This window comes from Chiloscyllium punctatum, chromosome 37, assembly GCF_047496795.1.
Source record: "Chiloscyllium punctatum isolate Juve2018m chromosome 37, sChiPun1.3, whole genome shotgun sequence".
Classification (NCBI taxonomy): Eukaryota; Metazoa; Chordata; class Chondrichthyes; order Orectolobiformes; family Hemiscylliidae; genus Chiloscyllium; species Chiloscyllium punctatum.
The window spans coordinates 53,549,834-53,574,224 of NC_092775.1; the positions used below are offsets into that span (position 1 = coordinate 53,549,834).

Genomic DNA, 24,391 nt, shown 5'->3' on the forward strand with positions numbered 1-24,391 from the left:
CTCTTACCCCTTTAACAAAGGGTTAGCGATCCAGACGCCCAGGTTACTGTTCTCGGGACAAGTGTAAAGATCCACTCCCCCCACCCCCCCCCCCCCCACCCCCCCCCACCCCACACAGCAGCTGGTGAAATTTACATTTCATTCAGAAATCTGGAATTGAAAATTAATCTCTGTGACTGTGACCATGAATTGTGATAAAATCCCCACTGTTTCGCTAGTGACCTTACTCAATCTGGTCGGCGCATAACTCCAGACTGACAGTGATATTGGCTTGTAGCTGCCCTCTGAAAATGGCCAAATAAGCCACTCAATTTGAGGGTAATTAGGGATGAACAGTGAGAACTAGCCTTGCTGGTGACACGCTGGCTTTGTTCCCATTTCCTTTAAAGATAGCTTTGCATGTATAATGACAAACAGCATCTGGAGTGAGAGGACTTCCCCTCAGGTTTCCTTTGCTCCTACAATTGCCCAGAATATGTTGATACTTTTTCATAAATATTACAGCAACTCTGGAGATAATGTAGAGATCAGTTGTAGACTGTTAGTTTTAAAGGGATCATTTCTTATCACCTGTGAAATGTACATTTTTGTTGCAGGTTTACATCCATTGATGCCTCAGTTTACTTTGTCAGACTGTACACTGAGGCCTTGCTGGTGAATTTGCCCACACCTGATTTCAGCATGCCCTACAATGTCATTTGCCTCACCTGTACTGTGGTGGCAGTTGGCTACGGCTCTTTCTACAATCTCCTCACAAGGACCTTCCAGATCGTTGAGCCCAGTGGTGGGGTAGCGAAGAAGATTGCTAACATGATTCGCAGATTGCGTGGAGTCCCACCCATCTGAGATAGTCACATTATCTAAAACAGGGGCTGGAAAACCACACTACCAAACCAGTGGCTGCTCCTGGGCTGGGCAAACTACCTTTTAACAACAATGTCTTTACTGCAGTTTTAACTTTGGATGAATTAAGAGCTGATGATCCTCCCCAGCCCAACGTGATGTTACCTGAACTTGCAGACGAGGATCTGGAAATCTTTGATATGCTGTGCAACCTACTGTATTAAGCAGATCGACTTGTTTGTTATAGAGTGTTGGCAAAGTCTGTTGAAAATTAGTAGCATGAATGAAATGGACAGAATTTTGTCTGCGGACTGGGAAAGTAAAAGCCACTGCAAAGTGGTAAACTGGGACATGTGTGCTTACATTGCTGGGAGTTACCTTAATCTGGTGTCATGTAAAATGGCTTTAATCTGCTGTCTGTACATTTTAATTCTACTAATTCATTTTAGGGGTCAGATTTACAAATGAATGTCACTGGTGTATAATAAGTTTTGACCCATCATTTCCTGGTGTGCACAACCTTGTTCCCCTGCTGCTAGCCCCAGTCCCCACCACACTGTTTTGTCCTATTGGACTCACTCTGATTTGAATTAATGACTGGGCAGCCTGACAGCAGACACCACCATAGAGCCATTCGGTCAATCACACTGTAACAGAGAGCTCCCTGTCTCACGACTGATGAGCTTGCAACAGGCATACAATTCAGAGCAACAGTTAACTTTGAGTCCTTTGTTTAAACAATGACCTTGATGATGACCAAGTTTTAAGATTGGATTGAATTTTTTTTCACTGACATCAAATTCCTGAAAGGGTTACGAAGCTTAAATCTCCCATTTGCTGAGGAGCATGTGTAGAGCTCATTTATGGACCTCCATTTCACTGTCTGACCTCTAACTCGAGTAAGGGGAGGCTCCCAATCTAGTCCACAACCCTGACTTTCAGCTCTGATCTACACACATTTTCCTTCAATTCCCAATCTTCCTGCATCTTGTAATGGACTCCAGACTTCAAATCTTCACTTCTCTAGCTTTAAATAACCCCGTCTCCAGGCCCAGCAACAAGCTCCTGACCTGTTGGGGAGGACTTCATTCTCCAGGTCTAATTTCTTGTTCCAAGGAATTCAATCTCCTCTTTTCTAACCTCAGGCTCCTTCAAGCTACTAGTTTTCAAACTACAGTGAAGTAAGTTCTGTAATGAATGTGAAATTTTATCTTTAAAATAGTTGTTGCTGAGATCGGACATGGATTACAGTTCCCCAAGAAAGGCTATAACAGTGGTGAAACTATTGTTCCTCACTGAAGTTACTGTAATTTTTAACATTCATTATCTTTTGTTCTGTGGTGAGTAACTGGATTTGAGATGATTATCATGAACAGGCACATGTCTCCCCAAAAAACACTTTATGATGAGTTAATGCATAAATAAAATTTGTCTGCTCTCTTCCTCTTCCTGCTACTGTCTCGGTTTATTTTTCAGAGTTTTTTTTTATTAAGGCCATCAAATTTGATGGCTACCACTATCATTAGTAAACTGCCTGTGAAAATTATTGCGAGATACGCAAATCGAGGGGAGCCAAATGGATAATTATAGTCCTTGGGGATTATGAGTTTAAAGTGATTCATTTCCTAAATGAGCATCAACCGTTGTGAAAACCTAAGCAAAATGTCAGGATTGATTTCTTTTAAAAGTGTAATATGGTTCAGAAAGACAGGCCTTCCAGGAATACAATGTACAACAACAGTACCTTGCATTTATGTAGTTAATGTTAAGTAAGAAATGCATCACAGTGCATTGTTGGAAAGTGAGGCAAAGTTTTGAAAACTGTGGTCGATGGGTAAGAGATTTAAACAGGAATTTTTACCATACCTGTCAAACAAAACAAGCACTAAAAATACTATCTTGGGTGCCTTCCTTATCACTGAAACCCAAAATCTGTATTTTCAACATGAACAGGAAAACTGTGGGCATTTATAAACTGTACATCTTGGTTCGGCAGTCTACTCAGCGTACAGGTCATTAAACGGGATGGCAAAGTCCTTAAGAACATTGTTTCCTTTATGAAGAATTTAATTTCCTTCCTTTCAAGATAACCTGATCGCCAGTTGAACAGTATTGAACAATAACCAATTGAAATTCCAAGTTTTCTTTCCCAAAAAAACAGCACACATCGTTAGAATCTTTGTTGGATTCATGGCATCCAGACTGTGTTGAATGCAACTAACAAAAATGGCTGCAATCATTGTGAATTTGCTTGTGCATTGGAATCTAGCACGGTGTCTCAGTGGTTAGCACTGCTGCCTCACAGCACCAGGGTCCCAGGTTCAATTCCCACCTTGGGTGATTGTCTGTGTGGAGTTTGCACATTCTCCCCGTGTCTGCGTGGGTTTCCTCCCACAATCGAAAGATGTGCAGGTCAGGTGAATTGGCCATGCTAAATTGCCCATAGGATTAGGGGGAAATGGGTTTGGGTGGGTTACTCTTCAGGGAGTGTTGGTGTGGACTGGTTGGTGAAAGTTTTTTTAAAAATATGATTTAATGCTGGTTCAGTCTCCCCAGAAGTTTTGGTTTCCAACTCTGTTCCCTTTTTCGCTCAGAATGTGTGTCAGAAACTCCAAGCTTTGCACACGGAGACTTGATGTGCCAATGGCCTGCTTTTGTGCCTTGCATTTTGCTGGTCATACTTTTTGGCCTCTGATTATGGTAGGAGTGTGAGTCCAAAGAGGGTTGTTGTATTGGGCATTGAATTTCAATCAGCGCCACAGCTACTGTTAGTGTCTGAACATTATCAGCCACCTCTGATAGTATCTGGTATAGGATAAGAGGTGTTTGAGATAGTTAGCTGCCACAAACTTTCATTTGCGTATACTGTGTCCAGGGCCTGTTTATCATTGGCAGAGGATAGACTTTTGAAAAGCCTTTACAGAAAAGGCATTTATCTTAGTTAACAAGATAGTACAGCTGGCATTGCTAGTCAGGATTAAGTATTAGGACCCTTGGGAGTTGTACAGAATAAATCTGTTCTCTACAGGTATGTGTACACACCTCTGTATCCACCCAAATACTGAGAGATCATCTGATTGAGTCAAGTTCAATGTAGCACAGAAAATAAGGATTAAGTGGAGAACGTGGGCATGAGCTAATTATATCAACTCCTTTCGAACCTTATACAACATCTCCAGCCCATAGTTAACCATCATACAATATGTACCCACGGGAGATACGTTGCAAGACCCACCGTAGATGCCCAAAACTGCGGATGATGGTAAACCCATTCATTTAAATGGGAAACACACCTCCCTGGCAGCTTCCTGGTCCCTGGTTCTGGAATGTTCCATGTAATACATTCAGACTGCGAGTAACTGAAACCATGGAACTGAATCCATGGATACGGCAGTTGCCCTGTAATGATTTCGCATTCACTAATACTCCATCTCCCCCAAATTATCTCTCCAGATCTCTTCTGACTCAGGAGAATAGTAGGTCTTCCACTTGAGGATTGTTGACTGAGATTTTGATCCATGGATCCTTTCTTCCCGGGAGGATTGTTTATCCCTTGCAGAGGATATTCTTCCTTTATATCTTGTCATTGAGCAATTAGCCTGTAAATCTGACACAGAAAAGCTTTTCCCTGGTAACTCTGACAACATCATCTGGAGGTCTTTTAATCTTCTGGATGTCCATCATGGAATAAGCTATTCTGTTGTCCTCTTGAAGTAGAGTTGTTTTTTTACCTCTGAGGATCTGCCTGAGAGTTTTTTCTGGTTTCTGCTTCCAGCCCAATTTAAATAGCTTTCTCCAAGGTTAAATCTTCTTTGGAATCTGACAAAATTTTGTTTAAAAATCCAGCAATAATTTGGTTTGTAATACGTTCTATTTTAAGGGTTCACATTCACAGTTTCCCACCACTGAAGCCATCGTGTTAACTTGCTCAGCTTCAGTGTTGAAATGTGAGGCAGTGCCTCCAAGATATCCCGACTTGTGTGTACAGTGTTGTTTGTGTCTGAACTCAAATCTCATATCTCTCCACTCCTTCTCAATGACCTTAATTGTTAATGTTTTAAAAACCATTTTAAAACAATAACATTTCAATACTGCTTGTAATCTTTTGTTCTTTAAGCTTATGTTCTTGCATTCAAAAACTCCATTTTGAACTTCTGCACCTGTATAGTTTGCTAGAGTCTGTATGGTGCTTTCTTTGTTGTAAGTCTTTCCAAAACTGTATTGCTCTAATACTGTTAAATTCTTCAATAAGAGCTTTGACTTGTATAAATTAACTGTTTTGTGGTAATTTACTGTTTCCAGTCTCTTAAAGTGTGTTGCTTTGCAATAGTGTAAATCCACTTACTGCTTACTCATCTCAATGTTTTTCTCTGAGTTGTCCACTTTCCTGCAGTCAATGTGGGCTTTTTCCTCCTTTTCCTGGGCATAACTAATATTTCCTGACTTTCAGGATCTAAACCACAATGCGATTTCTTCTGTAAAAATTTTAAGATAAAGTTCTGTTCTTAAAGCAGGTATTTGCTTCTTATTGCATTGCTATTTGTGGGACTGTGGTGTACATTTGGCTGCCACATTCCCTATGTTTGAACAGTGACTTTAGTTGTATTTTACTGGTTGTGAAACATTTTGGGATGTCCTAAAATCATAAAATGTGCCATATAATTACACGGCCTGTCTCCTTTTTTTCCTCTTTCCACTTCTTTCATTGTGAAAGAAAAATCTGACTCTGTTCAGTTGAGTTTGTTGAAAATTTGATAAGCTATCAGTATAGATGGGAGTACGGAGCAAATACATCCTTAAATGTCCACCACTACTTGCTTACTGTCATTCCTAATAATCTGTCCACCCAGTCCCTGATTTTGGGCTACATCTCCACTTACCACCCATCATAACCATCCCTCCCATTCCCCTGCCCATCCCCAAACTTTTATCATCTGTTTAAATACCTTCTCCATCGGTCCTGAAGAAAGGTGCCTGGTCTTCAAACATTAATTCTGTTTCCTCTCCAGAGATACTGGCAAACCTGCTGAGTTACTCAAGCAATTTCTGTTTGTGTTTATTCTAGTGCAAAAGCTATACAAGGCACTAGTCAGACTGCAGCTTGAATACTGTGAGCAGTTTTGAGCCTCTTTACTGATATGCTGGCATTGGAGGCAATCCAGGGGCTGAGCAATTGTTGCTTGATAGCATTGTTGCTGATACCTTCCATCAATTTACTGATGATCGAGATTGATGTGGCCTCAGTTGGGCAGTTTGGATTTTTCTTGCATTTTGTGTACAGAATGTACCTGGGCAAATTTTCACATTGTAGGATAGATGCTGGTGTTGTAACTGGACTGGGAGAGCTTGACTAGCGGAGTGGCAAGTTCTGGGGTGCAGGTCTTTGGTGCTATTGCCAGGAAGTTGTCCAGGCCCATAGCCTTTGCAGTATCCAGTGTCTCCAACCATTTCTTGATATCACATGGAGTGGATCAAATTGGCTGGAGATTGGTATCTGTAATGCTGGGGTCTACTGGAGGATGCCGAGATGGATCATCCATTTGGCACTTCTGGCTGAAGATGGTTGCCAATGCTTTAGCCTTATCTTTTACAATAATGTGTTGGGATCTTCAATCATTGAAAGTGGGGATATATGTGGAGTAACTTCCTCTAAGAAGTTGTTCAATTGTTTACCATCATTTGTGACTGGATGTAGCAGGTCTACAGAGCTTAGACCTGCTCTGTCAATCATTGCAGCTTATGCTGTTTGGCACATATGTAGTCCTGTTTGGTGATTTCATCAGGTTGATGTCTCATTTTTAGATATGTCTGGTGCTGCTCCCAGCATGCCCTCCTGCACTCTCCATTGAATGAGGGTTGATCCCATGGTTTGATGGTGGTGGTTGAGTGTGCCAGGCTGTGAGGTTGCAAATTCAGCTGGAGTTACAATTCTGCTGCTGTTGATTGCCCACTGCACTTGGTGAATGTCTAGTCTTGAGTTGCTAGATCTGTTCGAGGTCTTTCCTATTTAGCACAGTGATAGTGCCACACAACACGATGGAGGATATTCTCAATGTGAAGGCTGGACTTCACCTCCACAAGGACTGTATGGTAGTCCCTCTTACTGATACTGCCACAGACAGATGTATCTGCAGCTGGAAAATTGTTAAGGATGATATCAAGTATGTTTTTCTTCGTATTGGTTACCTTACCCCTGCTGCAGACATAGTCTAGCAAGACAGGATGTCAGGGAAGTTAAATACTCCTCCTGTAGAATGTGGGAGGGAAGGGTCACTACTAGTGTCCCCACTGACTTCATCTGCGGGAAGTGCAGCCAAATTCAGCTCCTCAGAAACCGCGTTAGGGAACTGGAGCTTGATGGACTTTGGATCATTTGGAGGCAGAGGGGGGTAATTGAGAAGAGTCACACAGAGGTAGTCACACTTCAGGTCCCAGAAAAAGGTAGATGGGTTACAGTCAGGGAACTGGCAGACAGTGCAGGGATTCCCTGTGGCTGTTCCTTTTAACAACAAGTCCACCTGTTTTGGATATCGTTGGGGGGTGGGGGGATCTTACCAGGGGTAAGCCGTGGGGGCACAGGTCTCTGGTACAGAGTCTGTTCCTGTTGCTCAGAAGGGAAGGGAGCAGAGGAACAGAGCATTAGTCACTGGGGACTCCATAGTTAGGGGGACAGATAGGAGGTTCTGTGGGAACAAGAGACTTGCGGTTGCTGTGTCTCCTCCCAGGTTTAAGCTAACTCAGCAGGGGGATTGGAATCTGAGTGGTGGGGATTGGAATCTGAGTGGTGGGGATTGGAATCTGAGTGGTGGGGATTGGAATCTGAGTGGTGGGGATTGGAATCTGAGTGGTGGGGATTGGAATCTGAGTGGTGGGGATTGGAATCTGAGTGGTGGGGATTGGAATCTGAGTGGTAGCTGCAGTATGCAGGAGGTTGAGAGTAGGGAGGTCGTAAATGAGGTTTCAAGATCGCAAGAGTGTACTGGAAAACAGGAAGGTGGTTTGAACTGTGTCTGCTTCAATGCCAGGAGAATCCAGAATAAGGTGGGTCAATTTTAAGCATGGGTTGGTACCTGGGATTTCAATGTTGTGGCCATTTCAGAGACGTGGATAGAGCAGGGACAGGAAGTGTTGTTGCAACTTCTGGGATTTAGATGTTTCAGTAAGAACAGGGAAAGTGGTAAAAGAAGGGGAGGTGTGGCATTGTTGGTTAAGGACAGTATTACGGCAGCAGAAAGGACGTTTGAGGAGGACTCATCTACTGAGGTAATATGGGCTGAGGTTAGAAACAGAAAAGGAGAGTTCACCCCGTTGGGAGATTTCTATAGACCTACAAAAAGTTCCAGAAATGTAGAGGAAAGGAGAGCAAAGATGACTCTGGATAGGAGCAAAAGTAACAGGGTAGTTATTATGGGGGACTTTAACTTTCCAAATATTGACTGGAAATTCTACAGTTTGAGTACTTTAGATGGGTCAGTTTTTGTCCAATGTGTGGAGGGTTTCCTAACAGAATATCCACATAGGCTAAAAAAAAAGGGGCGAGGCCACATTGGATTTGGTACTGGGTAATGAACCCGGCCAGGTGTTAGATTTGGAGGTAGGTGAGCATTTTGGTGATAGTGACCACAATTCAGTTACATTTACTTTAGCAATGGAAAGGGGTAGGTATATACTGTAGGGCAAGAGTTATAGCTGGGCGAAAGGCAATTATGATGCGATTAGACAAGATTTAAGATGCTTTGGATGGGGAAGGAAACTGCAGGGGATGGGCACAATTAAGATGTGGAGCTTATTCAAGGAACAGCTACTGTGTGTCCTTGATAAGTATGTACCTGTCAGGCAGGGAGGAAGTGGTCAAGCAAGGGAATAGTGGTTTGAAAGAAGTTGAATCTCTCCTCAAGAGGAAGAAAGAGACTTATGTAAAGATGAAGGTCAGTTTAGGGCGCTTGAGAGTTGCAGGTCAGCCAAGAAGGACCTAAAGTGAGAGCTAAGAAGAGCCAGGAGGGGACATGAGCAGTCTTTGGCAGATAGGCTCAAGGAAAATCCTAAGGCTTTCTGTAGGTATTTCAGGAATAAAGAATGACTAGAGAAAGATTAGGGCCAGTCAAGGACAATAGTGGGAAGTGTTGCGTGGAATTCAAGGAGATAGGAGAGCTGCTAAAAGCAAACATTCACAGTAGACAAAGATAATGTTGTTGAGGAGAATACTGAAATAAAGGCTACCAGACTAATGGGATCGAAGTCCATACTTGAGGTGTTAGCAATTTTGGAAAGTGTGAAAATAGATACGTCCCCAGGGCCAGATGGGATTTATCTGAGGATTTCCTGCGACACCATGGATGAGATTGTAGACCCTCTAACTCCCCACAAGAAGGGGAGTAGAGATAACCCTGGTAATTAAAGACCAGTGAGCCTTACTTCAGTTGTGGATAAAGTGTTGGAATGGATTATAAGAGAGAAGATTTATAATCATCTACAAAGGAATAATTTGATTGGGAATAGTCAATATGGTTTTGTGAAGGGTAGGTCATGCCTCACAAACCTTATTGAGTTCTTTAATAAGGTGGCCAAACAGGTCGATGAGGGTAAAGCGGTTCTTGTGGTGTATATGGAGATCAGTAAAGCATTTGATAAGGTTATCCATGCTAGGCTATTGCACAAAAATATGGAGACATGGGATTGAGGGTGATTTAGAGTCATAGAGATGCACAGCATGGAAACAGACCCTTCGATCCAACCCGTCCATGCCGACCAGATATCCCAACCCAATTTAGACGAATTAAACTCCATCTGCCACTCCTCAGCCCATTGGCCCATCTGATCAAGATCCTGTTGTAATCTGAGGTAACCTTCTTCGCTGTCCACTACACCTCCAATTTTGGTGTCATCTGCAATCTTAATAACTTTCCCTCTTATACTCTCATCCAAATCATTTATATAAATGACAAAAAGTAGTGGACCCAGCACTGATCCTTGTGGCACTCCACTGGTCACAGGTCTCCAGTCTGAAAAGTAACCCTCCACCACCACCCTCTGACTTCTACCTTTGAGCCAATTCTGTATCCAAATGGTTAGTTCTCCCTGTATTCCATGAGATCTAACCTTGCTAACCAGTAGCTAGCAGAAAGAAGATAGAGGGTGTGGTTAATGGGAACTGTTAACCCGGAGTTCAGTTACTAGTTGTGTACCACAAGGGTCTGCTTTTGGTCCACTGCTATTTGTCAATTTTATCAATGCCCTGGATGAGGGCTTAGAAGGATGGGTTAGTAAATTTGTGGATGTCACTAAATTCGGTGGAGTTGTGGCAAGTGCAGAAGGATGTTGCAGGTTACAGAGGGACATAGATAAGCTGCAGAACAGGGCTGAGAGGTGGCAAATGGAGCTTAGTATGGAAATGTGTGAGGCGATTCACTTTGGAAGGAGCAACAGAAATACAGAGTACTGGGCTAATGGTAAGATTCTTGGTAGTGTGGATGAGGAGCGAGATCTCTGTGTCCATCTACATAGATCCCTGAAAGTTCCCAACCATGTTGATAGGGTTGTTAAGGCGGCATACGGTGTGTTAGCTTTTGTTGGTAGAAGGATGAGGTCATGCAGCAGCTGTACAAACTCTTGGTATGGCTGCACTTGGGAGTATTGCATATAGATCAGGCAAGCATCTGAGGAGCAGGAAAATCAACGTTTTGGGCAAAAGCCCTTCAGGGTGTCCTGATGAAGGGCTTTTGCCCGAAATGTTGATTTTCCTGCTCCTCAGATGCTGCCTGACCTGCTGTGCTTTTCCAGCACTACTCTAATCTTGACTCTGATCTGCGGCATCTGCAGTCCTCACTTTCGCCTAGGATGGCATATAGTTCTGGTTACCACATAATAGGAAGGATGTGGAAACTTTGGAAAGGAGATTTACCAGGATGTTGCCTAGTATGGAGGGAAGGTCTTATGAGGAAAGGCTGAGGGACTTGTGGCTCTTTTTGTTAGAGAGAAGACGACTGGGAGGTGACTTAATTGAGACTTACAAGATGATCAGCGGTTTAATTTGGGTAGACAGTGAGAGCCTTTTTCCTCAGATGGTGATGGAGAGTACATAGATTTGAATTGACGGTTGACAGATATCGGACAGATGTCAGAGGTAGGCTCTTTACTCAGAGTAGTAAGGGCATGGAAAGCCCTGTCTGCAACATTAGTAGACTCACACCTTTAAGGGCATTTAAATGGTTATTGGATAGACATATGGGTGATATATGGAATAGTATAGGCTAGTTGGGCTTCAGATTGGATTTGTAGGGCAGTGCAACATCAAGGGTTGAAAGGCCTGTACTGTGCTATAATGCTCTATATCGCAGGATGGTGATGGTGGTGTCTGACATTATCTATAATGCATGACTCTATGCATCTGACTGAGTCAAGCTGTTGCTTAAAGACTGCATGAGACGGCTTTCCCAGTTTTGGTACCAGCTCCCAGAATTGTGGCATGGAGGCACAGTGGATAGCACTGCTGTTTCACAGTGCCAGGGACCCAGGTTAGATTCCAGTGGTTAGCACTGCTGCTTCACAGTGCTAGTGACCCAAATTAGATTCCAGTGGTTAGCACTGCTCTTTCACAGTGCCAGGGACCCAGGTTAGATTCCAGTGGTTAGCACTGCTGTTTCACAGTGCCAGGGACACAGATTACATTCCAGCCTTGTGTTCCTATGTGGACTTTGCCTGTTTTTCCTGTGTCTGTATGGTATTCCTCCGGCTGCTATAGTTTCCACCCACAGTCCAACCTTGTACACTTTAGGTTGATTGGCCATTGGAAATTGCCCCATGGTGTCCAGGGATGTGCAGGTTAGGCGGTACATATGGGTTTACGAGCCTGGGGTGAGTCTATGTGTGATGCTCTTTGGAGGATTAGTGCAGACTCAATAAGCCGAGCGATATCTGTCTGCACTGTGGCTATTCTATCATTCTATATTAGTAAGAATGACTGTGTAGAGTCAACAGGGCTGTTTTTTACTGTTGTCATATCTGGTGTCTAGGTTGATGTGAGGTTGTCTATCCAGTTTAATTTCTTACTTGTGACTTTCTAGGGATTGATACAATTGAGTGGCTTGCTAGGCCATTTCCAAAGGAAGTTGAGAGCCAACCATATTGCTGGGTCTGGAGTCACATGTAGGCCAGACCTGGTGAGGATGGAAGGTTTCCATCTGTAAAGGATGTTAGTGAACTAGATGGGTTTGGTTTTTTTTTCCGCCCTAACAATGGTTTCATGGTCTTCAGTCGATTAATGATTCTGGAATTAAGTCAAATTCAAATTTCATTTTCTGCTGTGGCAGGATTTGAACCTGGATCCCCAGACTATTAGTTGGGCTGGATTAAAAATCTCATCATAATACAATGAGGCCTCTTCTTGTGATGGCCCATCAAAATGATGTTTGCTGACGAATACAGACCATGGTCAGAAGCTGTGCCTGAGGGAAGGCTGTTGTACTGGTTCTGACTAATCAGGACAATATCCAGCACTTTGTGCCTGCCATGGGTGTATTTGGAAGAATTTACTGCCTGGCCATAGCAAGAACATACTACCTGCGACTATCCCAGCATGGGATTCAAATCAAGAATTTTTAGTTTAAAAGTGGGATCTGAACCTAGGTCATCACACCATTAATCTGGATTACTAGTCCAGTAACCGCATCATTATACCGCCACATCCCTACCCTGCTCGTAACACTAAATCTATGACCTTTGATTGCTGACCCACTTGCCAATGGAAACAGTTTCTCTCTGCTGACCAAAAAAAACTCCCTTGTCTTCAATATCTGTTAAATCCTTCATTAACCTTTCTAAAGCAACCCTAGCCTCGACAGTCTGTCCCTAAGACTAAAATCCTTCATCCCCAATTCAACCTGAAGACACTAGCATTTCTTGACCGGTTTTTGTAGTCAGTCCATTTGTGTGAGACCATTGTTCACCTCATTGAAACCAGCTGTCTTGCAGATCAAATCTTAATTGTTGATTTTTCTTTGTTCCTTTCCATAACCACTTTGAACCTGATTACATTATGATCACCATTACTCTGAAACACATTCCACGTGCCTCACTTCAAACCCTTGGACCAGATGCAGCACCTTCGGATTAGAAGTAGACTAATTAAGAATGTTCTCTTGTACATATTTAGCAAAGAGCTTTGTCTTTACCTTTTAAAGTGATTTCGTTTGACAGTTTTACATTTCAGTCATTAAATTCTGCTAGTATTCCTTCACAACCATTTACCAGTTTTATTGAAGTTTGTTCATGAATTTGCAACTCCGTCTCATTGCAAAGTCTCAATCAAAATTTAGCCCTCGTCCAAAATCAGTGAAACTGGTTATCTGATCAGATAACTTACAGTGTGGAAGGAGGCCCTTTGGCACAACAAGTCCACACCGACCCTCCAAAGCGCACCCACCCAGGACCATTCCCCTATGTTTACCCTTACACCTAACACTACGGGCAATTTAGCATGGCCAATTCACCTAACCTGCACATTTTTGGACTGTGGGGGGAAACCCACGCAGATACCGGGAGAACGTGCAAACTCCACAGAGACAGTCGCCTGAGGCGGGAAATTGAACCCGGGTCTCTGGCGCTATGAGGCAGTAGTGCTAACCACCGTGCTGCCCACAGCAGTTATTTCATTGCAATTTGTATAAACTTAATGTACACTGATTCTCTGCTGTGTTTGCATATTGACATTTTGACAGTGACTGCATATCAAAAGTATTTAATAGCTTGTGCACTATAACTCCTGTCATCGGCCAGAGATATGGTTGTATATTCAGTCGGCAGTGCAGCCCTGAGACATATGTGACTTCTCCTGAGACCTGTCTGGAGGCAAGAGTGAAATTGCATCTGCACATGTGCAAGACATACTCCGAGTACGGAGGCACTTCGTCTGTAAAATATTATGTGGGGGTTAGGGAGATCAATCCTGGTTCACGGGAGAGTACAGGACAGCATCCAGGAGCAACATCAGGCATACCGACAAATGAGGAGTCAATCTGGTGAAGCCACCAAACAGGACTACTTGTATGTCAAACAGCAAAAGCAGCTGTGTGATCCCATTACAAATGGATCAGCTATGCAGTCCTCCATATCTAGTCATGAATGGTTGTAGACAAATAAACAACTCATTGGAAGATAAGGCTCCACAAATGTCCCCATCCTCAATGATGAAAGAACCAAGAAAATTTATAGCTCAGGAACAGGTCCTTCAGCCCTCCAAGCCAATCCAAATCCACTGTCTAAACCTGTCGCCCAATTCCTAAGCACCTGTATCCTTCTGCTCCCCACCTGCTCATGCATCTGTCCAGACACATTTTAAATGTATCTACCGTGCCTGCCTCTATTACCTCTGCTGGCGACGCGTTCCAGGCACCTACCACCCTCTGTGTAAAGTACTTGCTGTGTGTATCCTTAAACTTTTCACCTCTCATCTTGAAAAGATGACCTCTCATTATTGAACCTTTCACCCTGGGAAAAAGCTTGTCTCTATTTACCCTGTCTATATCCTTCATGATTTTGTAAACCTCAATCAGGTCCCCCCCACAATCTCCTTTTTTCTAATGAAAACAAACCTAACCTACTCAACCTCTCCTCGTAGCCTAGCACCTTCCATACCAGGCAACATCCTCGTAAACCTTCTCTGCACCCCCTCCAAAGCATCCACATCCTTTTGGTAAAGTGGTAACCAGAACCGCACACAGTATTCTAAATGTGGCCGAACCAACATTGTGTACAATTTTAACATGACTCACCAACTCTTATACTCAATACCCTGTCCGATGAAGGCAAGCATACCATATGCCTTCTTGATCACTCTATCCACCTGTGCAGCCACCCTCAGGGTACAATGGACCTGAACTCCCAGATCTCTCTGCTTCTCAACTTTCCTCAATGCTCTTCTGTTTACTGAATAATTCATTCTAGAATTAGACTTCCCAAAATGCATCACCTCACATTTGCCTGGATTGAACTCCATCTGCCACTTCTCTGCCCAACTCTCCAGTCTATCTATATTCTCCTGTATTCTCTAACAGTCCCCTATCCTTTCTGCTACTCCATCAATCTTCGTGTCATCTGCAAACTTACTGATCAGACCAACAGTGCCCTCTTCCAGATCATTTATGTATATTACAAACAACAGTGGCCCCAGCACTGACCCCTGTGGACCACCACTGGTCAGCTTTCTCCATTTTGAGAAATTTCCTTCAACTACTACATTCTGTCTCCTATTGCTCAACCAGTTCTTTACCCACCTAGCTAGAACACCCTGCACACCATGTGACTTCACTTTCTCCATTATTTTACCGTGGGGAACCTTATCAAATACCTTACTAAAGTCCATGTATATGACAGTAAACAGCCCTTCCTCCATCTATCAACTTGGTCACTTCCTCAAAGAACTCTATTTTTGGTAAGGCATGATCTCCTGCACACAAAAGCATGTTGCCTATCACTGATAAGCCCACTCTTTTCTAAATATAAATAGATTTTATCCCTCAGTACCTTCTCCAGAAACTGTCCCACCACTGACGTCAGGCTCACTGGTCTGTAGTTACCCAGAATATCCCTACTACCCTTCTTGTACATGGTGATAAAATGAGCAACCTTCCAGTCCTCCAGCACGTCACCTGTATTTAAGGATGCTACAAAGATATCTGTCAGGGCCCCAGCTATTTCTTCTCTCGCCTCCCTCAGCAACCTGGGATTGATCCCATCTGATCCTGGGGATTTGTCCACCTTAATAACCTCTAGTCTACCCAATACTTCTTCCCTACTTATGTCAACGTGATCCAGATTATTTAAACTTCTACCTCTAATCTCAACATTCATCATGTCCCTCTCCTCAGTGAACACTGATACAAAATAATCATTCAGAATCTCACCCATTCCTCTCAGGTTTAACACACAGCCTTCCTTTAGTGGACTGATCCTTTCTCTCGTTACCTGCTTACTTCTTATATAAGAATAAAAGGCTTTGGGATTCTCCTTAATCCTGCTCGCTAAAGCTATTTCAAGACCCCTTTTGGCCCGCTTGATTCTTCATTTAAGACTGGTCCTACTCTTCCGATATTCCTCCAGGGCCTGTTCTCTTCTTACCTGCCTGTACTTTATGTATGCTTCTCTTTTCCTCTTGGCTAGTCGTACGATTTCTCCTGTCATCAACGGTTCACAAATCTTGCCTTTCCTATCCTTTGCTATCAGCTGTCCCAGAAGAAAAGATTCCACAAATATCCCCATCCTCAATGATGGGGGATCCCAGCACATCCATGCAGCAATCTTCAGCCAGAAACATTGAGTGGATGATCCAACTTGGCCTCCACCAGTGGTCCCTAGCATCACAGATACCAGTATTCAGCCAATTTGATTCCATCCACGTGATATCAACTAACAGCTGATGGCACTGGATACTGCAAAGACGATGGACCATGTCAACATTCTAACAGTAGTACTGAAGACTTCAGTTCCAGAACTTGCCACTCCTCTAGCCAAGCTCTTCCAGTACAGTTACAACACTGGCATTTATCAACAATGTGAAAAATTACTCAGCTATGTCCTATACATAAAAAGCAGGAAAAATCCAACCTAGCCAGTTACTGCTTTATCTGTCTACTCTTGATCAGCAGTAAACTGATAGAAGGCATCATCAACAGAGGTGAAAATGTGTTGCTGGAAAAGCACAGCAGGTCAGGCAGCGTCCAAGGAGCAGGAGAATCGACGTTTCAGGCATGAGCCCTTCTTCAGGAATGAGGAAAATGTGTCCAGCAGGCTAAGATAAAAGGGAGGGAGGAGGGACTTCGGGGAGGGGCGTTGGAAATGCGATAGGTGGAAGGAGGTTAAGGTGAGGGTGATAGGCCAGAGTGGGGGTGGGGGTGGAGAGGGCAGGAAGAAGATTGCAGGCATCATCAACAGTGCTATCAAGAGCAGTTTTTTACTCCCATGTGTATATGATATATGAGTATCACTAGATTGTGCAATAGGCAATAAATGCTCTTTGTATAGATGACAGTGGGCCTTCACTCACTTGAAGACCAGACCAGGATGATGGACTTCCTTCCCTAAAGGACATTAGTGAAGTAAATTGATTTTTACAACAGAAATTTCATGGTCACCAAGGGGTTAGCTTTTAATTACACACTTTTGATTTATTGAATTCAAATTTTATCATCTTCCATTGTGGGATTCGGACTCATGTCTCCAGAACATTAGCCTGGCATTTGGGAATTACTGAGGCAATGACCTTCCCCTCAACCAGGGCCTCTCCTTGCAGAGGAATAACCTGTTCACCAATAAAAACAGCCACAGGCACAAGGTACATGGTACATTAGTAAGCAAGACTGAACTCAGTGATAAATGAAGGAAAATATGACCACCCCACTCCTTGGCCACTTCACTCATATGATCTTGTGATTGTTCTGTACCTATCTGACAACTCAAATGTGGGGATGTTCACCTCTGCACGCAAATACCACAAAACACCAGCAGGGATAACATGACATTGTAACATTGTTACTTCCTGCAAATGCTTTTAGAAATGATTTTTCATGGGTTGAGAAGGTGTTGGAGAGGTGCTTTAAATCACTGCAGTCCCTGTTTGTATACATACATGCAGACACACACACACATGCAGATACACATACACGCACATGCAGACACAGACAGACACTCAGTGCCCCAAAACCTGCTGTAAAATTGCTTTTTTCCACTGATTGAACAGCAAACATCTCCAATCTCCAATTATACTTAACACTGTGTGGATGATGCAGTGGTAGTGTCCCTACCCCCTGAACTGGGAGGCCCAGGTTCAAGTCCCATCTGTTCCAGAGGTGTGTAATAACATCTTTGATGATTGTTTAGAAATATTGGTCAAAGAAAATCCAAAATACTGGGTGGGCTCAGCTGATATAATTTGACCCTTCCCTTCTCTTTCCTAGGAGTGTCTTTGGGGTTAATGGCTATTTAAGGTGCTAACCAGCTGCTTCTTGTTTAAAGACCTGCACAGCTGAACCCTATTGTCTCCCTATAAATGTCGATGAAGGAGAGGCTGGCCTTGTTTGGAAGGCTTCCCTTTTGTTCCTGATTCCAATGGCAGGATTAGCTCCCTCACAGTTGTCTTTGCATGACGTGCTGGTTGTGCACGAGCATCCTGTGAGTGAGGAGCAGGCGTGGGCTCTGTGTTACCAGGGCTGCCGAGCTCTACAACAGGAGCAGCAGAATCTGGCCAGTAATTTGCTGGTGAACTGGAAACAGCCTCAATTTAGAGAAGTGAATGATTTGACCCTGGGTGATGATGGGACTGTTGTGTGTGTCTCAACCAGCACTGGTAATTCTGGTGGGTGTGTTGAGGGGAACAAAACTACCCTGTCTATTCAGTAGATAGTTAAGTGTCTGTGTAGCCCTGTCTTGGTGCTTTTTAAACTTTTTAAAAAAATATGCAACAAAGGAGTTGCAAGGTCTTCTGTCTGTATGGTGACATGTTTAGTTCCCTCTTGGGCTTGGGAGTGGCTCTTGTTTGTTAGACTAGTAACTGTTCCCCATTCAATTTCACCATTGAGAAGGTGGTACTGTCACCTTGTTGAGCTGTGTTGTCAATGTGATGCAGCTATTGTATGGTTCTGCTGGTAAGCTGTTCCAGGATTTTGATCTTGTGATGAAGGACCAGTCTGAATCTAAACTGCTTGATGCTGTTCTGTGCTCTGGAACATGTAGGTGATGGTGTCCCCTATTCACCTTTCCTCTTGATCAGAGTCTGATTCTGGGGTCACATGGGTGCTGTGGTCAGTGTTGCTGCCTCAGGACTTTGGTTTGACTCCATCCTCTGACTCTGTCTGTTTGGAGTTTGTATGTCCTGTGTCTGTGTAGGTTTCCTAAGTCCAGGGATGTGCAGGTTAGGGTGGATTGGCCATGCTAAATTGTCCATAGGGTCCAGGGATGTGCAGGTTAGGTGGATCAGACATAGGAAATTTAGGGGTAGAGGATAGATCTGGGTGGGTGTGGACTTGATGGGTGGAATGGTCTACTTCAACATTGTGGGGATTCTGATTTTGGGTTTCAGTGATTTCAAATGACTAAACTATTGAGTTGGGGCTCTGAGGAGGCAGGTTGTTTGTCTTATCTTTTAGTAGTCTGAATCTTTTGAATTTCACCCTGTGTAGATGAGTGGTGTTCATCTCACTCACTGCTATGTAATGAGAAATATTTCAGACTGCCCAGATCCTTGGTATTAGATAAAATCTAGTTTCTGTAAGTTTAACAGCATGTTATAAATGGTAATCCTGCTACTTGTGCACAAAGTTCCTGTCGCAGGGTCTGGGCTACTTATGTGGACTGAAACTTCCTTCGAAGACAGCATTCATTTTAGTGCCTTTCTGCTCCTATCAATAAAGCAAAGGATCCTATGTGCATTATCAATGGCCTGTTCATCCTAATCTGTCAATGGTGTGTATGTTCCCTCCATCACTGTTCCCAAAACATTCAAAGTTGTGCATGAGTTTATACATTGTCAATTCACGCCTCTTAAAAGTATGCAACACCTGGCACTTCTTGAATCTCACTATCTGTATCTGTCTACTTCACTGATCTGTATGTCCCTATTTCCAAGTTGTCATCTGCCAGTTTGAAATATTGTACATCTGAATCCATAGTGTGAATATATCAAAGAGCAGGACTCCTTGTTGACCACTGAGGAGCACCTGTATGGTTAACATATAGGCTACAGAAGGATTTTTTTTTGCCATGACGTCTATCTTTGTTATTTTGCTAATTTTGTACACACTTTTTCACTAATCTTGAACACTAATGGGAACATTTTGTTAGCAAGTCTTTATGGTACATCCCTTGTCAACCCAAGCTTTCATTTTCCCTTCTATCTACCCTAGCAATTTTTTGAATTATTTCATTATTTGATTCACTTTCACCTGAGTATTTTATATTTGGGGATTAATTGTTGGTATTTCGATCTGAGTCATCTAGACTCCATGTTTGCTTGGGCTCTCATCATGGATGTGGCCTGATTTGCTGTGATTGCCAGCATTTTTTTTTTGTTTCCAATAATTTAAATACTTGTCTCTATCCAACCCTCACCCCATTACCCTGCTCTTGTTTGGAGTCTCTTTTCTGTTTGGAAAATACATGATCTATTTTCCTTGTAGTCAAGTTAGAGATCCTCCCATTTCCTGACAGTTAGCATTGATCAATGGCCAAGGTTTTGTCTCTTCCAATGTCCTTTCCTGATTCCATTTGCTTGACTAACTCCGACGTCTCACTAAGGTTTATCAATATCCTTGGATCTAGAGCTTTTTATTCCTTCGGATGAATCACTGATGAATCTGTGACAACTTGTGGAGTATGTACAGATCCTTGAAGAACTGCACAGGAATTGGGGACATGACTGTTGAATATGTAGTTTGATGCCTCAAGGTTTCATTAAAACAATCAAGGTGCTTTAACGTTTTGACAAAAAGTGGAGATTTAATATTGGCAGGGACCAAAAAAATTGTGTTGCTGTTGAATGGAGCCCATTTGGTCAGAAGAGGGCTTCAATTTTCCATCTATCTAGATCCTGATAGTAGAGTACTAGATTAATTAGCAAAACAGTTGGGTGTTTTCTATCCTCAAGGTAGATAATTTGTTCTGTCAATTTTGATTTGGTTTAGCTTTGGATTTGTAAGCTCTAAGTAACACTATTACATCCTGCAGGATTTAATCTATCAATATTTCCTTGTAATCCAGGGTCTCTTGGAGTTTAAAAATGCTAGGTGTGCAATCCTTCGCAATTATCTCTTCAGGATAATATCCCAGTGAAGCTACTTTGCTCCATTTCAGCTTTCCTATAATCGGTGACCTAAAGCTGCTATGAATACCGACTCTTTGCTCTCAATGTTTTTCGATGCAGGGGATTTTGTTTAGTATAATGAGTTTGCTTACTGGCCAAACTTACCCATTCCTAAATGGTTCAACCACCCAGGCTTCAATACTCTCCCTGTTTCTATTTTGAATTTACCCTCAGTTGGCTCTTGTTTCTCCTGTGCTCACTGCATTAAGAATTTGCTATCATTCTCTGGTCTGTAGCTCCACACATTGAAAACACTGGAATGCTGTGAAGTATAGAACCATCTATCAATAATGTCACTTCAGAAGAAGGTTCCCTACAGTGTGGAAACAGGCAATTTGGCCCAACAAGTCCACGCTGACCCTCAGAGTAACCCATCCAGACCCATTCCCCGAACCAAAATTTATCCCGACCATTGCACCTAACCTACGTGTCCCGAACACTAGAGCAATTTAGCACGGCCAATTCAAATTGCCTGTAGTGTTAGGTGGATTAGTCAGGGGTAAGTGTAGGGGAATGGGTCTGGGTGGGTTGCTCTTCAGTGGGTTGGTGTAGACTTGTTGGGCTAAAGGGCCTGTTTCCACACTGTAGGTAATCTAATTCACCAGACCTGCACATCTTTGGACTGTGGGAGGAAACTGGATCACCTGGAGGAAACCCACAGACACTGGGAGAATGTGCAAACTCCACACAGACAGTCACCCGAGATGTGAATTGAACCTGGGCGCTGAGAGGCAGCAGTGCTAACCATTGAGCTACCTGATGATTTTGAGTCCTTGTTTTCTTGTCTTCTTTTCTATCCTTTAAATAGCTGCTGCTTATTTTTGGAAATTGGGGTTGTTGGATGTTATTATTAGTTGACGATCACATACATGAAGTTTGAGCAAATACTTAGAGCATGATCAATTCCACTTTGATTTTTGTATTTTTTCAATTGGATTTGAAGCTATTTGGTTAACTGACAAGTTACTGCATAAGTTGTACACGCAAATGTAGTTTTTATATCCTGAATGAAAATGTTTACTGGAAAGCCAGTGATAATTGGCTCAGGCAAAACTTTTTGGATTGATGAGGCTATTTTTAAAATAAGGGCTGAGGATATTTTTAAAATAAGGGCTAATCAAATTCTAACTTTTGCGATGGAATAATTTTTAAAATGGTTAGTGATAGAGTCCCTACAGTGTGGAAGCAGGCAATTCAGCCTCACAGTTCCACACTGAAGAGCATCCCACCCTCTACCCTATCCCTGCATTTCCCATGGATAACCTACCTAACCAAAAATCCTTGGATACTATGGACAATTTGGTATGGCCAAGCCACCTAACCCGCACACCTTTTGGATTGTGGGAGGAAACTGGAGCACCCAGAGGAAACTCATGGAGACACGGGGAGAACATGTAAACTCTACACAGACAATTGTCTGAGGGTGGAATTGAACCTGGGTCAATGGCATTGTGAGGCAGCAGTGTCAACCACCTATGGTGACCTATATTAAATCATAAGACCTCATGTAAAGTATTTTCGATATTACATTACATTTTTTACAGAAAGAATATTAAGGCTACAGTAACAGGATATAGCAAAGGAGGTTAAATAGGCTAGGCCTGCATCCTCTGGTGTGTAGAAGAGTCAGGTGACTTATCAAAACATAAGATCCTGAGAGGACTTGGGTGGATATCAAAAGGCTGAATCCTGTCATGGGTGAACCTTAAAGTAGGGGCCATAATTTGCAAATAAAGGGGCGTCATTTAAAACACTTAAGACAAAATCTTTAAAAAAAATGTTTCCTTTCTAATTCCTTTTCTCAAAGCAGTGGATGCAGAACTTTTACATCTCTTTAAAGCCAGTGTGGATTCTTGATTTAGCAAAGGAGATGAAAGATTATCAGGGATATGTACGATTGATGTTAAAACCTGATCAGCCACAATCTTAATGGCGGAACAGGCTTAATGGACGAGTTTTCCTCCTCTTTCCTTGTTCTTATTTTCCCAAGGATGCCGTCCAGTCTGAGAGAATGCAAATAGGAATAACGCCTCAACTGATTATAGTTTTTTCTACCAAAACCTGGAGATGTGATCAAAGTGCTTTAAAAATGATGGGAAGTGAGGGACAGGGTAGATAGCAGTTTGTTGGTAACTGAGGCAACAGGTACAAAATTGAATCTTGGCTTTAAACAGGAGGGGAGGCAAAACTGCCTCAGGATTGAGATTGTGTGAATTACTTTTAATGTTGACGCTGAGAGAAATTGTCATCAACATCAAGACTCAATTGGATAAGAGTTTGGGGGGGGGGGGGGGGGGAAAGGAGGCCAAATGCGGTATGAGAACAGAGTAGGTAATTGTTGTGCTTCTGTTCGCTGAGCTGGGAATTTGTCTTGCAAACGTTTCGTCCCCTGTCTAGGTGACATCCTCAGTGCTTGGGAGCCTCCTGTGAAGTGCTTCTGTGCTGTTTCTTCCGGCATTTATAGTGGCCTGTCTCTGCCGCTTCCGGTTGTCAGTTCGAGCTGTCCGCTGTAGTGGTCGGTATATAGCTATCCTTAGTAGCCACACACAGACGACAAGCAACATGAATTCGACTGGGACAACACTACCATTATAGGGCAAGCCAAACAGAGAACAGCCAGGGAATTCCTAGAGGCATGGCACTCATCCACAGACTCCATCAACAAACACATCGACCTGGACCCAATATACCGACCACTACAGCGGACAGCTCGAACTGACAACTGGAAGCGGCAGAGACAAACCAGTATAAATGCCGGAGGAAACAACACAGAAGCGCTTCACAGGAGGCTCCCAGCACTGAGGATGTCACCTAGACAGGGGACGAAACGTTTGCAAGACAAATTCCCAGCTCGGCGAACAGAACCACAACAACGAGCACCCGAGCTACAAATCTTCTCCCAAACTTTGAAGAGTAGGTAATATTAGTAGTGTTGAGCGTGAGGTGGGTGGATAATGGTGTCTGTTGAAATTGAATCTTGCTGTGTCAATTTCTCTAGAGATTTTAAGCAATGACACAGACTCTATGTGGCTTGATTCTAAAAGTATCTCTTAATTTCCAGATGATCTGAGGAGGACATGCACAGAAGAGCAGGTAACTCACTTCTGTCTTCATCCATTTGCTTTTAGAGGAGGTTGGATTGAGACTGTTAACTACAACAGATTATTGAAAGGACCAAACACCGAGCTCTTGGTGCTATGAATTTAATGATAACTGAATAGGTGCCATTCTTTGAAGGGAATGTAGGATTTTAGATTAGATTCCTTAGTGTGGAAACAGGCCTTTCGGCCCAACCAGTCCACACCGGCCCACTGAAGAGTAACCGACCCAGAACCATTTCCCTCCTAACACTAACGGGCAATTTATCATGGCCAATTCACCTGACCCGCACATCTTTGGATTGTGGGAGGAAACCCACACAGACACTGGGAGAATGTGAAAAGTTCACACAGACAGTCACCCGAGACTAGAATCAAACCTGGGACCCTGGTGCTAGGAGGTAGCAGTGCTAACCACTGGGCCACTGTGGGATTGATGTTAGAGAGTCACTGGGATTGATGTTAGAGATTGCATCCATTTCTAAGTGAAATGTCATGATCTTTACCATGTAGCTAAATCTGTACCTTGGTTTATTCTGTGGTTTTTCAAAAAGATCAAATTGTCAAGTTTGCCAAAGTATCCATGAGAATGGGATCAGAG

The 24,391-nt window shown here is 43.0% G+C and overlaps 2 protein-coding genes across 2 annotated transcripts in view; both read left to right on the plus strand.

Annotated features, from left to right (window-relative positions):
• Positions 1–2,289, plus strand: part of pigt (phosphatidylinositol glycan anchor biosynthesis, class T) — a 30,235-nt gene extending 27,946 nt beyond the window's left edge. The window contains exon 12 of the mRNA XM_072556841.1: positions 597–2,289. Coding sequence (XP_072412942.1) covers positions 597–846 — 250 coding nt within the window. The 3' untranslated portion in view covers positions 847–2,289. The remainder of the gene's footprint in view (positions 1–596) is intronic.
• Positions 2,290–17,943: 15,654 nt separating this feature from the next.
• LOC140462783 (piezo-type mechanosensitive ion channel component 2-like) overlaps positions 17,944–24,391 on the plus strand; it is a 423,249-nt gene continuing 416,801 nt past the window's right edge. Inside the window, exons 1-2 of the mRNA XM_072556051.1 lie at positions 17,944–18,181; positions 23,754–23,785. Coding sequence (XP_072412152.1) covers positions 17,944–18,181; positions 23,754–23,785 — 270 coding nt within the window. The remainder of the gene's footprint in view (positions 18,182–23,753; positions 23,786–24,391) is intronic.